The sequence below is a fragment of the Rhinoderma darwinii genome, chromosome 7, assembly GCF_050947455.1.
Source record: "Rhinoderma darwinii isolate aRhiDar2 chromosome 7, aRhiDar2.hap1, whole genome shotgun sequence".
Taxonomy (NCBI): Eukaryota; Metazoa; Chordata; class Amphibia; order Anura; family Rhinodermatidae; genus Rhinoderma; species Rhinoderma darwinii.
Window position 1 is genome coordinate 34,059,715 of NC_134693.1, and position 16,850 is coordinate 34,076,564.

The 16,850-nt window shown below is 36.9% G+C and overlaps 1 protein-coding gene across 4 annotated transcripts in view; it reads left to right on the top strand.

Annotated features, from left to right (window-relative positions):
• LOC142657126 (ranaspumin-like) overlaps positions 1-16,632 on the top strand; it is a 27,943-nt gene extending 11,311 nt beyond the window's left edge. For all 4 annotated transcript variants that reach the window (XM_075832174.1, XM_075832178.1, XM_075832176.1 and 1 more), the window contains 11 exons: positions 2,106-2,156; positions 4,568-4,633; positions 7,110-7,157; positions 7,646-7,690; positions 8,218-8,265; positions 9,161-9,205; positions 11,007-11,057; positions 13,215-13,283; positions 14,437-14,484; positions 15,463-15,553; positions 16,552-16,632. In XM_075832174.1, the coding sequence (XP_075688289.1) occupies positions 2,106-2,156; positions 4,568-4,633; positions 7,110-7,157; positions 7,646-7,690; positions 8,218-8,265; positions 9,161-9,205; positions 11,007-11,057; positions 13,215-13,283; positions 14,437-14,484; positions 15,463-15,519 (528 nt within the window). In that variant the 3' untranslated portion in view covers positions 15,520-15,553; positions 16,552-16,632. The remainder of the gene's footprint in view (positions 1-2,105; positions 2,157-4,567; positions 4,634-7,109; positions 7,158-7,645; positions 7,691-8,217; positions 8,266-9,160; positions 9,206-11,006; positions 11,058-13,214; positions 13,284-14,436; positions 14,485-15,462; positions 15,554-16,551) is intronic.
• Positions 16,633-16,850: the final 218 nt, after the last annotated feature.

The following is a 16,850-nucleotide window of genomic DNA, read 5'->3' on the forward strand; positions in this document are numbered from 1 at the left end:
TGTACAGAGACAGATATATACACACACGTACTGGAACATATACACTTACAAACACAGAGAGAAATAAACAGAGAAACATACATAAAAGCACAGAGACACATATAGACACTCATAAGCACATTTACAGGCATGACCCACAGAAAGATTTTCCAATAGGCACCTGCCTCCTCCCTTGCTGACAGGCTTCTTGCTGTTGTGGGCAGATCTTTCTGCTCTTTTCTTTTTGTCTCTGCTCCTGTCTCCTCTGTGTGTGTAACCAGGAGTAGAAGATATAGTGCTCGTCAAACGGACGATCCAGCGGTGCCCCCTACATGCTAGGAGGGTGCTGCGCCCTGTGCACTCAAACAGGTCGCACACCCCTAAGGCCGGCCCAGCTGCTATATCACCTAAATCAATGCCATGCTGTATGTCATCAAAGGTCAAAGTAGCTAAATTTTATTCATCCATCAGTGAAAAAGGTGAAACGTTTCAGCTGCTCAATGCAGCCTTTGTCAAGCATTGAGAAGCTGAAACGTTGCACCTTTTTCACTGATGGGTGAGTACAATTTTGCTACTTTTACCTGTGGAGTGCTGCCTCTCTTTCCATTTTGCCTACATTTGGGGATTTACGAGTCGGATCCCTGGAGGCTTGCACCCGAATACCCTGGAGGTTTTCCATTCTACAGTGCTGCCCGCATCTCCTTTGGATAATGCTGTATGTCATGATATAATCACAGTTGTTATTTCTGGCCCCCCTGTTTAGCACTATGGGAGGCTGTTTAGTGAGTACAAAAAGATGCACTAGTATAACTCTATTAGGGTATGACACTTCTATGCTTATTTGAATAGATCTGTCACTTGTTTGCCTCCTTAAAGGAGTTGCCCTGTTTAGAAAACCCATTTTCATCTACTCTATTAGGCTCCTTTCACACAAACAAGTATTTTGTATGTTTTAGACCCTCTCCTAGCTTTGGCTTCCAAATGCTAATGCAAAATTCCGACTAAAATACTGCCGTGTAAAAGTAGCCTTGGAGAATTAATATAGGAGAGTCCTGTGTTCAGGATACTCATCTATTGTTTAGAGCAGTTACATAGATTATCTCTCGCTAGAAGGCCGGTACTGTCCTGCATTACACAGATAACCTATTGATTTGAATGGACACTGTGTGATGCTGAATTTCTCCTATGGTGATGCAGGGAAATAAAGCGCTTACTGCCAGGTTTCCCCACAGATCACAGCAGATCGCTGGGGTCCAGTAGGGGGAAACAGTAATCAGCTTATTGTCAAGGGACCAGGCTAACAAGTAAGAATTGTCCAAAGTGGTGAACCCTTCTAAGTCAATGCTTCCTTTTAAGGTGTAGCCCATTATTCAGAAATAAAATACTACCTGGGTCCCTGCTAGGTTCATATCCAGGTTTCGGAAAAAAAATGTAAGGATCCTTTCTTACCACTAACAATATGATGCCGGGTGATCTCTAGCCAGAATTATCTGTCATTTTGGTCAGTAATATACCAAACCTGACCACCCAGTAATACGATATTTGTTAAAGATTATGCTTTATATTTTACCTAATGTTTGAATCTCCTCCCGCCAACAATTCTTTGGCTTTTCCTGTGCTGCTTTTCGCCTCCTCTATGGAGCAATCATTCTAATTGCTAGCAAAACTCTTCTATATTTTAGCAATGTTTCTAAGTGTTACAATATGTACATTTAGTGGGTAAGCTTTCCTTTCTATCCCCCATGCTTACACTGAAATACTCGTCATATAATGTAATCACATAAAAGAGGCTGCAATGGAGTCTATCGGACATTTATCCTGTTGCTCAGCTTTTCCATTAAGGGGCCGTGTCTCGTCTTTCCTTAACATATTAAAGTATGAACTTGCACTTGAGTATTAGTGAACAGTATAGAACAATTCCCTATTATACAGCTGATGATGAAAACTGTTCTCCCTTGTAAAAGAACACAATTTACCATGCCTCATGCTAATGACATCACCTTGTATTTCACAGCTTACTTTCTATATAATGATATATTATATATTGTATTATTTATATGCAATGTAATTGTAATTAAGGTTTTGTTTCCCTTCTAACCCCATTTTTTCTTCTAATCCATTAACAGGCATTGGCTGGTTGTGGCGTTGATCAACTTCTTTGCACAAGCAAAACATTTGTAAGTTAAACCTAATAACAGTGTAAGCCTAAATATGAACAATTAAGCAGATGATGTGCTTTCCATATTATGTCATATACTGTAGTTAAGTACCGTAGATTCAAATGAAGAATCAAGTCCAGTCCTTGTTTTTGTCCGGAAAAAAGACAGGCAGGCAGTTTTATGTGTGGACCAAAACACAAGGACGCGTTTTACCACGAGTGGCCGCGGTTTTGTGATCCGATCTTTGGCCAGACGGCTTGTATAGGTTAAACACATTGAACAAATGTGTTTCCACTTTACAAACTGCATAGACAAAAACTGCATCACACATCCAGGGTATTTTGTGGTAAAACATGTGCGGTTTTGATGTGCGGTGATTGACCGCATGGCACAGTACCTGCCTATGTGAATACACCCTAGAAAGAAAAAACTGGCTGGACAGCATTGGCCAATTAAGAATCAATAGAATCATTAGGAAGGGATTAACACTTTCCTACCACACTAATAATAGTATATTCTAGATATTGGGTTGTTCCTGGAAACTGCTATACTATTACAGAGGAATTCCAATGCATTATGCAATGAAAATATAAATGATGAGTTAGAGTTCCTTAGTGGGAAAAGGTTAAAAAAAAAAAAACAAAAAAAAACATTTGATAACTTTTAAAGGAAAAAACACAAGCAAAAAATTATGTATAAATCCCACTTTTTTCATAAAAACAGTTTTTTTTAAATAAAAGTAATTAAACAGAAAATAAAAACATACAAATAATTTCATCATAACTGTAACAATCAATAGAATGCAATTAGTTTGTTATTTTGAACTTATAGTGAACAGCATAACAAAAAAAATGCCTTTCCTTTTTTTTAAACATATTTTCCCCCACGTGAATTATAGGTATATAGACCCCATTTTGGTACTATTAACTTGTCCTGCAAAAAACAAGCCATCAGTCACCTATGCCAATGCCAACATTGGCCGTGTTCTTACATGTTACTAATATCCTAAAGCACATTAGATCAATTATTTAAGTTTTAGTTTTTTTTATATTCTGTTATTAAAACTCTGGATAATAATAGTTGTAAGGAATGCACCCATTCTTATATTAAAGTACATTCAATAGAGACATCTCATAAGACAGTATTGGTGAAAGTCTGGGCTCTGAGCATCTTATTATTCACTAGAACGAAGGGGCTGTGGTCCATTTGGCCCTCAATGTTAGTTAAATACTAATAAATGCTAATATTAAGATATTTGATCTGATTTTGTGTTTAAACAATTGCCAAAAATACTGCTGAAAAATCATTAAAGGGGTATTCCCTGAATCAAAATCATCACCTAACCACAGAATAGAGGATCATTTTTGATCGCTTAAGGCACGACCGCAGGGACCACCATCATTTGTGAGAACAGGGCTCCGGAACCCCCAGATCCACCTCACTGCACCCTCCGCAATGAGGAGGAGCTTCAATGGAGCGACAGTTGGACATGCGCCCGCCGCACTATTCAATGTCTTTGAAAATGACGGAAACAGCTTAGCTCTGTTTCCGTCATTCCAGCAGACTTTAAATGGAGCAGCAGCGGGTTCCCCCAGCGATCAGAAAATTATCACCAATCCTGTGCATAGGTGATCACTTTTGATTTTGATGCAACCACTTTAACAACACCAAGCTTAAAAAAAAAATCATTACAGACGTTATACAGAATCAACAGCCCATACTTTATGTTAGTATGTATCTCTGTGTTCCAATAAGGCTTTTTTGAGTAGGTTAAAATACATTAGTTTGTTTCAATATTTAGTTTAACTCATATTTTACTGTTTTGTGGTTTCTACTATGCACAAAGCAGTAGCAACAGCATGGAGATTATACAGCAGTAATGAGCAATGGAGCTGAAAATCCAGCACTTGGACGACATATAACACTTACCAGGAAGCTGCAGCGTCTACCTGTGTCTTTTTCACTCTGCTCCTACTTCCACTGACCTCTCCATGGACTTTCAGAGGCAGCGTGTCTGTGTCTCTTTCTTTCTTTGCTCCCTCCTCCTACTCCCCCTCTCCAAACACTTCTGTAGGCAGGCTGTGAAGAAACACTCCTCCCCACTTCCTGTAGTCTGTCTCCTCTGCACTGTAATAGGGACAGATTTTGCTTGTTTTTAGGGGTGGACAGCAGATTACAGGAAGGGAAACACCTAGTGGCAGTAACTTCATTCAGAATTTGCATGGATAAAACAACTAAATATTTGGACGGTACTGTTAGTAAATTACAAAGTTGATATATCAGGTATACTATTAGATTAGCATAATTTGTTTGAAAATCTAGTGTCCATTCAAGAGTAAACTATGTAAATGTGTAAATCTACAGATCAGAACATTTGTTTGTCGCAAATTGCCCTGTGTAACATCTTTTACATTTGCATTTTACTACAGGAAGAACTTTCAATAGATATTGGAGAGCTTTCAGCACACTTAGTATACGGTGTGGATAAGATTTTAGTAAGTTTTCTAGTTGTTTTTTTTAATCTCATTCTATTAGTGGGTCATTATTGAAAAATTCATATATTGAAATAGCATATGTATGAAAAGAAAATCGTGAAACTGGTTACATTTAACGTTTTTTAATTATTACAGCAAACAATAACATCTGAAACGTCTGACAAGTAAAATAATATTCATTGAGACATTTTGACAGCGAAGAAATAAAACTAAGACTTGTTATGTAAACCTAGATGTACATAAGATAGCTGCCAAACAGTTATTCTTGGATAACAGGATCAGCCAAACACACATTTACAGTATCCTGTCATAGTCCAAGATCGAGAAAGGCTGCCAGAAAAAGTTATCTCTAACACAACCCCTTGATGGATTAATATGACCTTTGACCCTAAGCTGTACATAAGCTGTGGGCCTCCTCCCCATACCCCACATTAGATCAATGTCGGCCGAACCTCTGATTTCGTCAATACCGACCGACCATCTAACGTGTACTCTGGCAGATGGTGACAGAATAAAGGTTCGGGCATGTTTGATTTAAACATTCACAATCCTTTTGTTCTCAGAGAAGATATGTTTTGCCCCTCCAATAAATATATATTAAAAAAATAACATTTGTAAAACATGACAGGTTAGATACAGCACAATGTCCCTGGATATACTTTATAATGAATATAAGCACTGTGGGGCCTACACATAATTTGCTTCTTCAAAAGCATTAATCTATGTATGATAATATATCTCGAAAAAATAGTCATAGAGTTATCAAAAAATACCACTGTAAAAGTAACAAATATCATTATACTGTTACTGAATAAAACATACTATACAAAGATCAATATTACCAGTATACAGTGATCATTTAGAGGTTAATACCAGTTATACACAGGCGTTCTGCAGACCATATAAGTTATTACAGCACAGTTCCATCCAGTGTCTCACAGGTGACATCTTCTATGGTTGTAGTCGTTCACGGTCCCTTTTCTTCATCTGGCTCAGACCGCCATGATGACTTCTTCCATCCACGACTTTCCTATGCAGAATTTAATACACAGACATCTTTGGCTTCTTGATTTTCCAGCATTCTACCCATCTATTCTCCACCTCTATACAAACTTCCCATCCATAGTGCCACAGACGGTAATAAAGCTACCCTGGGTGCCCCACACAGTAAAAGTACCCCCTTCTATGCCCCCTATTGTTCCCACACAGTAAGTGCCGCTCTTAGGCCCCTATCACTAATAATGCACCCACATTAATATTTACCCCTTTTATGCCCACTCAGTAATAATGCCCCCACAGTTATAATGCCTCCTTTAAGTCCCTTAAGTAATTGCACCCTTTTATGCACCCACTCAGAAAAAATGCCCCTTTATGTTCCCACAGTAATTGCACCTGCTTTTATGCCATTGTAGTAAGAATGCCCCATATTTAATGCGCCCATAGTAAGGCTGCCCCCTTTCTGCCCCACAGTAAGAATGCCCCCATTTTTATGCACCCACAGTAAAACATTTATAGTGCCCCATTTGCGCCTCTAAAAAAACCCAAACATTCTGCTTACCTAATAGTAGAGAACCATGGTGGGTAATTCTAACTTCTTGCTTTGAGTTCAGCGGCGAGGGCGGAGTGAAGAGTGCCAGGCCGCAGACGTCAAGGTGTGCTCCTGGTTTCTCGTAGGCCACAGGCCTAATCAAGACTGTGGCTTATGAAAGCTAATGGCGGGGCAAAGAACAAATGGCTCCCTGCGCCACCATTTTTGGCGTATTTCAGCGGAGGATGGGGTCCCAGATCCTAAAGCCCCATCAACATCTTGGATAATCCGCCACTGACACAACTTAAGTAACAAAGGATAAGTATGCTGAAACCCCACATGTGCGATCTTTGTTTACATGAACAGACGACATCATGGAACAGCCAGTCTGCCACAAAACATATTAGATTGTTGGTAGATTTCACTGATATCAGAGCGATTTTCCATGACAAATAAAAAATACAGCGTCCAATCAGGTCACCTGCTTTAATTTACCAACTTTCCTTAAGGTTCCCGTACATCTACCTATAGTTCTTAACAATACTACCAGAAAAATAATATTGTTACTGATTGTTAACATTATGTCTATGTAAATTTTCCCCATCGGTCATAATATGGGGATTGCATTACATTTTTCTTGCTTGTTACTAACTACAATTATAGCGGTCCATTGGCTATCATACAAAAATATGTACAATCTTTGTAAAAATAGGCATTATGTCGCTCATGGAAAATTACTCCGATGGTTGTGGAGTTCTTGAAATGTATGTTGCATTAACAATTGACATCTAAATGTTAAAAAAATAATAAAACTAAACGCTGCTCCTATCAAGGCAAATTGTCCCCTTTTAGGCCAGCCTTAGACTAATGACAACGTTATTTGTGCTATCAAATTTTCTAAACTTAAAAAAAACGACAACCAACCATCTTGTCTTTTCTTTTCTCCAGAATGTACTAGGAATAAGTGAAGGTTTGACACAGATATTATGCGATGTGGTAAGGACACAATTATACATTGGGCTTTGTGTTTTTCTGATATCTAGGTGTTCTTTTACTGTGGAGAAATAGGTTGAGTTTATATTGCTTTTGTAAAGACTTCTTGTTTAGCCATAGAGGCCTCCATCAGATCTACTGAAAGGATAAACTGTAATACAAAAAAGAAAATACAAAATACAAAAAGATTTCTGTTGTACAATTCTGCATCCTATCAAGGAAGGAGTTTGTGACCATGAAAAATATTATCAAGAATGTGTAGTTGTGTTTTTCTATTTACTTTATTATTTTTTCAACAATCTAAAAGAATAAATGATATAACACAAGACAGTGAGGGACTGCTATTGAATAACATTTTCTTATCTCTCTCTGATAATATACTGTGTGATCATGTATTATTAATAATAGTGGAAGATCTAAATAAGAATACATATGTAGAACGCATGATTACTGTTAAAAATATTATACATTTATATTTTGTTCTTTTACAGGCAGGAGATGCTTTGGCATCAGAATGTTTGAAACATATACTCCAGGTATCAGCATTGTACACCTATATATTAGTAGATACAGAAATGTTACTTGCATTTTGCATTATATCTAAATTAAAGGATAATTCTAAATGGACACTACAAAATTTGTATCTATATCGTGTTTAATATAAATTAACATTTCTGGCTTAAGCTAAGACTCTTTTAAATTTTTTGTGGCAAAATCATAATTCAATTTCCCACAATAATGTAAGTTGCAAAGAGTTACAAGTGCAGCAAAGTCAATCTGTGCTGATCCAGAGACATAAAACATTCCCCCCTGAGGCAGATGCCAATTCCTTCATAATAGGGCTACATTTCTCCTACATATCAAATTAGAATAAATCAATGAAATTCTTAAATGTCTGTAAACTGAATGCATGTGTTTGCAATAATGAATTACCCTTTTACACAAAAATACTGTTTAAAACTGAAGTTTAATATTCTGTATGTCCTCTAATTATATTTCAAACTGAAAATGCAAATGATTAATTTCATTATTATTATTTTAATTTTTGCTTTCTTTATTTAAGAATCTAACCCCAGATTTGATTGAGAAGGTTAATGCCCTAGTCTGTGAGGTAAATATGTAAATGGTGAATAAAAAATGATTAAAAGAAACAGCTTTAATGGCGTAATTTATATATATATATATATATATATATATATATATATATATATATATCCTCTTAGAATCAGGTGGGATCAATATGGTACATGTAAAAATCTATAATTTCTCTTATTTCATAGTAAATGGAGGATCTGAGCTCAGTTGCGCTGCTCTAACATTGAATGCACTAAGACAAATCAAACAGTTGAATACCCAATTATAAGTTATAATGATAAATGGTAGAAATAAGGGAGTAATGTTACTGATCTGCTGGCGCTGAAACCAAAGAGGAAAGATTCCTCAGTGGACTGTACACTTTTCTGCATTTCGGTGAAACATGTCCCAGTAACAATACATGCCTCTATAGTAAAACTAGAAGGGAATTAAATTGAGTCTGACACCAGTTTTCTTCTGCTCAATCTGAGGGCAGCATAAAGTAGTGACAGAGACCCTGATTCCAGCGCTGGGTCACTTACTTGACAATAATCTGTAGTTTTTATAAAATCACTTCTTATCTCTTCCAGTCCTTATCCATGAACTGTGGCTAGCCCCGCCCACAACATGTTGATTGGCAGCTTTTCTCCATATGAACAGTATGGGAGCGAGATGTAAATCTGCTGCAGGTGGGCGGGGCTAGCCACAGTTCATGGATAAGGACTGCAGGAGATAAATAGTGACATTATAAAAATACAGATTATTGTCAAGTCAGTGACCCTGGGCTGGAATCAGGGTCTCTGTCACTGCTTTACTCGGCCTTTAGAAAGAGCAGCATAAACCCGGTGACATTACCTTTCATACTTTGAGGTGTTATTAGCTAACAGAACTCACTGTAAATTTCCTTGTAACTTTTTGTTTATCATTTCTAGAAAAATAGAGATGCGTTATCTTCCCATGACCTCATTGTGCTCCTGGTAAGTTTAAAGATAATTCATGTTTAATAAGTAGCCTTCTTCTTTCAGAGTTACAAAATGTGATTATTTCATAACTGATTATTCAGTGATAAGGTAACATGTGAACGAGCAGTTACTTAAGCTGAGAAGATAGGTGTTGTATTATTACAAGACTAAACCCTGTAGATCATCACAACCCTTATCCAGTGTATTACTACAGGAGAATATACCTTTAAGCTGAGTTCACACTGAGTTTTTTGCAGGAGGAAAATTCTGCCTCAAAATTCCGTTTGGGATTTTGAGGCAGATTTTGACCTACATGCACGCCGTTTGCCGTGATTTTTGCTGCGTTTTTCGCTCGCGCCAATGGAGTGGTACGTGCAAAAAAACTCAGCGAAATATGCTTCCTCTGCGTCCCATTGAACGCCCGAATTTAGGGCATGACGCTTCTCTTTACCGCGAGATAGTTTTTCCGCTCGCGGTAAAAAACGCCTCTGCCTATCATTGAAATCAATGGGAGCCATTTTCGGGCATTTTTTTGCGTGGTTTCCGACACGGTTTCCCACTTGTCCACTTGCTGTTTCTGATTGTGAGCGATATGGAAAAAAAAAAGATCAATGGTATAAACAGAAATCATAGGGCCCCTTAGCAGAACGTAGTATGGGCCCAATCTCCCATTAAGAGCTCCGACAAATTTATTTGTACGTTTATAACCACCGTAACTTTCGACCATATCTTTATAGGGGGAGCTCTGTTAATGCTGATGCACCATGAGAGCGGTGTGCCAGTATCTGTCCCCTGTGCCGCGTGTAACTGATTTATGAACAGGGTACATGACTTATTGTGGAAACTGGCTTAGGCCAAAAACACTAGGTCAGATATTTTTTAACACTTTTCTAATTAGAAAAGTTGAGGATTTAAAAAAAGACAAAAAACAAGACAAGCTCCTAATGACTCACCAACTATATCCAACTCATACATCGGAAAAAGTTCAACAGGTGCTACAAAAATATGGCGCTCAGTCTACATAATTATATAAATCTTCCGTATACTCCATCTGACACATAATGTAATATAACTGGCTGCCTTTTTTATGAAGAAGGTACAATGCACACCAATGGGAGTTATTTTCAAGGTAGATATTTATTATTATTTTGCCAGTATCAGTGCAACGTTTTGGTCATATCCTTGACCTTCCTCAGGCACTGTAGTATGCTGGTTCCTGCGAAATAGCGCTTGCGTAGACGCGGCTGGCTTAAATAAGAGGCGCTGCCTGCAACCACCACTAGGGGGAGCTCAGTGCCTTTATACAGTTACTATTGAACTCAATGAAAGCATTTCTTTGTACTGAGCTCCCCCTAGTGGTGGCTGCAGGAAAATGCTATGGCTCTATGTCGGGAAGACGTTCAGATGGGCCCCATAGTTGTGGCATAATTTGCCTCTATAGTGAGTACTACACTGAAACAGATCACATAACAGATTGTTACAGCTGCAGATGGATTGATCAGTCAATACAAAATGGACTAGAAACAGATAAAATGTACTTACTTTATCACTATCTTCTGGAAAAGTTACTGCATATAAAAAAAAGTTATGAATCATAACAAATGTAAGCGGCACATATCCTAAATAAAATACAAGGGTAAATATTACTGGCTATTCACCAACCACCAATGGTTTCCATCGTTTGAAATATTCAGCAGTGCATCATGTTGCTGTTTTTTTTTTTTTTACAATAAAATAGCTACTACTACTAATGCATGAATAGTGCGAAATATATACAAAAGTGTTATACATATATATATATTTTATTTCATATTAGAAAGCAGCTGGTTGTTTCGGAGATGATCTTCTTCACACTGATGATGCCTTGGTAAGAAAACATGCCTTCACTTTAATCTTAAAATGTCTCCAAGTAATGTTTTATACACTATATCAAGATTTTAGGATAACTAAATACAATTCATTTAGACTTTTTTTTTATGCTTTTGGCCGTGTTCAGACAATTAGATTGCTAATTTTTAGTGTGGATTCCACGCCAAGAAACTGCAGAAAAGTACAGTACAACGCTTGTCACTGACCATGGACACGCAAGAGGTGCATTGACTTCAATGAGCTTGGAGCGCAATTGCGTTCCGTAAAATGGCATTTCCTATTTTTTTTTGCGGTTCAGGCTCCGAGCAATACATGGACTATGAAAACCACAGTCGTGTGCATTGGCTCATAGGATAGAATGTGTTCTTTACTATCCATAATTGCTACTCCGCAATTGCGGATGGAAAATGGTGGCAAATGCATGGTCATTTGCATGAGGCCTGTTCATGAATTTAGATGTGATCGATAATAGCTGGATCCTGCAAGATACAGTTTCTGTGTATCCAGGATACATAGAAGCTGTTTATCAAAAAGTAATTTTTTATTTTTTTTAATAAAACCCAATTTAAAAGTTGTTAAAAACAAAATATTAATTTATTTTAAAAAAAGTGCCTTTAAAGTTTTACATAGCCTTTAACATAAAATTTTGATTTAAAAAATAAGTCTTTTTCTGAGAATACATTCTCTTTATTTCTGTCAATTTAAGCTATAATTTGAATCATTTCATAAGTCCAGGAATACTATTAATAGCTGTTCTTAAGTAATTTGCATTGTTTTTAGCCTAAAAAAATCTACACATTTCTCATCTTTTTGATTTTTGCTTCCTTGTGTCACCCTTGGTGTTGCCGTTAATCTGTGCTGCTGGGGTTGGGGCCCTGAGCAGAATCAGTCTCTTTCCCCCTCTGGCAGGTGACAATATAACCTCTTCTTACTTTCCCTGCAGATTGGTAACATGGGATGTAGAGTAGTGAAGATATACTGTATGACATCCACTCCCTTAGAAACCAATGAAAATATAATAAAATAAAGGGGGAAAAAAGGCATGTGCATGGTTTATATCAGCTGTCATGATGATATACTGCCATTTTAGGGTTAGTACAGTTAGATTAATTTTTAGACATTTTTGTGGGGTTTAGGATATAAAAAAACAAATCCACCACTGTTTTTTTTAATTATTCCATGTACTGTGCAGTATAAATAATATGTTAACTTTATTATATAAGTCGTCACAAGTCTGGCAGTACAATAGGTTTGTTTTGTTTTTTCACTTTTCTAAAAATATATATATTTTTATAAAATAAGGGTTTATGTTTTGGGGGTTAAATATATATATAGCTTATGGAATAAAGTTCACCACTTGATTTTTTTCCCCTTGAGATCCTGGAGTGTTGCCTATTTATTTATATTCTATTACGAAGGATATAGCCTTTATCCGAAGGCTGGCACCCACATTTATTCTTTTTACATGGTGCTGCTCTTGATATTATTTTTTTTGTATATATATATATATATATATATATATATATATTTTATTTTATTTTTTTTAATTATTATTTTTTAATTAACCTTAATTTAATTCTTAATCCCTCTAGGGGACTTGAAATTGCGATCAGTTCATCCCTTAGTATTTTGTACATAGAACTCTTAGTATTCCATAGCATTATTCTCTGTTAGTGTATCGCTGACAGGCAGCCTATTAGGCCATGCCTCTGGCAGATCTGGGGGCTTTTGTTAGCCCGCTTCATCTGTAAAGCTTTTTAGATGCCATGGTTGCTTTTGACTGCAGTTTCTAAGGGGTCAAACAGCCGACATAATACGTTTCTCAGATACCGGCCATTATAACGGGAGCATAGCTGTCAGGCTCCTGCTATTGGTTGCGTGAGTACAGCTTCTGTGCCTGTGTGATCCCCTGATATACATGTATGTCATTGAGCGCTTAGAGGTTAAAAATATCCTACTATTTGTGTCTATAGCTGCTATGATTTAGCTATCGGTGTGTCCATGACAGACAATAAATAAACCCCGTACCCTAATCCTGCCGTCATACTCCCTTCTATTTGCCCTCTGCTTCCTGTTAATCTACCAAATGCGATGTATGTTAGAAAGACATAGGGGAAAGATAGAAGCCATTCAACTAACATGACACGTGTTACAGGAAAATCTACTTGAAGATACTGCCACAGATCTTAGGGATTTACTGGATCATGTCCTTGACGCGCTGCAGGTAAATATTTCTCACATTTTTCTACGTGCAAAGATCTTCAGAATAAACTTGTATTTGTTTTTCTGTTTGTTAATTACCTATTTTTCTTCTTATGGGTAAAATGATTTGTATAATTTGGTGGGAAGAGGCGGTATGTCCTATTTTCCGCTGTTTTCCTTGTGTAGCATTTAGAGGCGTGAAGGAGGGTGCAGGTCATTTGGTTTTTGGAGTGGGGTAAGGGAAAATTTGCAGCATAGGAAAAAAGAAATACATTTACTAAAACATAACTTTTAATAAGGTATAAAACAAAAATATTTAATTTACCATTAGCAATTCTGAAGTGTATTGCATCTAAATTGATGTCACTGAGAGAAATGAGCGCGTTCTTTAATGATGTAAAGAGGAAAGTGGTTTAGTACCGTCAAACTTTACATTATATTCTAAAGTGATAATGGAAAAATATTACATTATCAGTCGCTTATAAAGACATCTGAGCAGGGGTGTTTACACAGGTCCTTAGAAGTAGGCCAATAATGCATGGGGGACATATCCGCTGTTCGTATTTCACCCTGCAGTGGATCTACAAATGTCTGTGTGTGGCAGTGTAGTGGATGGGGCTTCTATAGTGTTAAGCAGCATTGGGAGGTAGGAAGATTACCTGGTGGTAAGTGAGGGGCGGGAAGCGACTGACAGGAGTTGGGCTTCCTAGTTCACATATTGGCCCTTTTTCTTGTCCACCATTGATTCCTAGAACAGACAGATACAGATACTGACCACGAATGGAGTAGTAGTAAAAGAGAAAGCGCTTAGAGGTTTCCGCCACTCTCATGAATGACCAGTTCTCCACAGATGATCAGAACTGAGAGGGTCCTGGCAGTCAGATCTCAACCAATGTGTCTTATCAAGTCTTTATTTAACCTTTCCATTTAACTACTTACCGGAGGAACATATTCATTTTCAGCCAACATCAAGAGGTTTCTCCTCACTCATGCAGCTGGGATACTTCTGTGTTCAATAACTTGTTCAGAATTATTTGGTAGAGTAATTAGATTTAACATTATTGTTAACTGTGCATACATTAAAACAATAAAAAGAATTATTTCTCTACATATTCTTTATTGAATAATAAACTGTACTAAACAAGATACCATGTAACCATATGATTTAATTACAGAATCTTATTGCAAATTCATCACTTTTGACTAAACTTGGATGTGATTTGGTAAGTGTTAAGATATAGAGTTTGCCACCATTTCAAAGCTATTTTCTGCTAGATTTATTTATTTGTTATCCCTTACCATCACTTTAACTGACCCATTGAAGATAAGGCCCTGTTCACATCTGCGTCGGGCCATTCCATTGTTCTACTCCATCAGAGGAGCAAAACAAGGGAATACCATTGCAGTTCCGTTGCACCCTGGTCACAACCGGTGCCGACGTAACCAATTGGCTTTAATGGGTTCCATTGACTTTTCGCCGGGGTGGAAGGGGTTTTACCGGAAACAATAGCGCAGCATGCTACGCTATTGTTTCTAGCACTCTCTGCTGGATCTGTGATGAAGGCCCCTAACGGAGCCTCCAACGCAGATGTGAACAGGCCCTTACATGATATTGCGTATAGTATACACAACAGGGGGAAGTAGAGTATGTTAAATATGAAAAATACTTAAAGATGTAGTGTAACAAATGGTGTGATGAAGCATTGTTATTGTATCCTATATGTAATTCATCTTTAAATGGAGCAGTAGCAGCATTATCAGTAAATGGAGTGAGTGAATGTATCACAATCTTGTGCAACTTCCTTATGAATAAATTGACAACTGAGTAATACGAGTTAGGGGATGTGTCCCTACACAGACTGGCACCATCCAGTCAGCGCTGACAGTGTGGGACTGTGTAGGAATACATCCCTTTCACAAGTTCAATGGTAACACCTAATTGTAAATGTATTCATAAATCTTTAGAAGGAATAACAGATGAAGAATACAATGCAGAGTTCTAAGAAAAGATTCTCTGGAACTGTTTTTTCATGGGGAATACAAATATTTACCAAAAAAGCCAATAATTTAAATGCATAATGTAAAAAGTTCCGCTGTGTGAAATGACTAGTATTAACTATTTTATTATCTTTGATTTGTTTTAAACAAACATTTAGTCCAGGCAGTTTTTCATGTCAACAATTTGTCTTATTTTAATTCAGATCAGTATTCTTAAAGGAAAAGTTCCTGTCATTAATCTTGGTGGTGCCCTGGGCTAACTCAAGAACTAATCCTAGCTATCAAAGAAACATGGTAAATTGTGATAAAACATGTGATTTAACATTAAAATAATCCCCAATCTGTCAGAAGAAACTTTTTACCTCATTGATTGTAGTTTCCTACACCATAACTCACATTTATTAGAAGGTAGCATTATTATACAGTACAGTAGTAGTAAATCTTTTGGCAGTGTCTTCCATAATACTTTATATACATAATACATAATACTTTTAATATAAAGCTCAAACTATTCTGATTTGTACTTACTTAGAGCATATTCACAGATTTGTTGCAGAAATGTATCGGGCTGTCCCATTTTCCAACCTGCATTAGCAAAATGAAAGTAGTAATTATGTTATTCACAATGAACAGCACAATTGTTGTATCTCTTCCAATATGTTCAACTATGAATAATGAAAGGAAAAAAAAAAGGGAAACATGCTTGCAGTGTTTGTCAATCTGCAGAATTTTTCACAGCTTCTAAACGAAAAAAAACTTTAGTCGGTTAAATCTTGCAGATAACACAGATGTTAAATTGCCTATACGCATTAGGTAAATGTGAGCCAAAACTGCCGATTTCGGCAAGATCGGCCGCTTATCCAATGTGTACAGAGGTCATCAGACTTTCCCTCAATTGCAGATTTCGAGGGAGAGAAAGACCATAAATGTTGTATTTCAACATGCCCGATCCTTTGTTCCCACAGGAAATAAGCCACAACCAGAGTTGACTGGCCCTGGCTTATTCTCTTCTCCCCATTGAAAACACACGCACACTCAGTTGACTGTTCATGTGTATTTGTTGTGTTCATTGAAGGTCGCTCCTGTCATATACATAGAAATATTATAGGTTTTTCCCCCACTTACTCCTTATTTTAATTTTCAAGACATACCAGGCAATGTTATTATAAGGAGTAAAGAAAATAAAATAATGGAACTTCTCTTTCTTAATAGTTTATACGGTACTTCAAGCATGTGTGTATTATGTCAAATCTACATATTTAATTTATACTTTACTTATCTATTTTTTCTAGGGGCATTCAACACAAGTAGTAGAATAGAAGAAAGCATGAAATAAAAAAATAAAAAAATACAATAACTTTTTGATTTTCTTGATGATCAACAAAACTGTTTCTAATAACTGTTATGTTTAAAAAAATCAATAAATCATTTTGAAATCTAGTAATACATGTGTTGTTTTATAAATCTGTACTGACAGTCTCGGACTGAGGTTCCTTGGTGCCACGAGAGGAATGATTCTGATAATCCACCCTCAATCTATGCAGAACATGTATATAGCCTCTTGTATTTGCATTGTAATCGTTATTGTTTT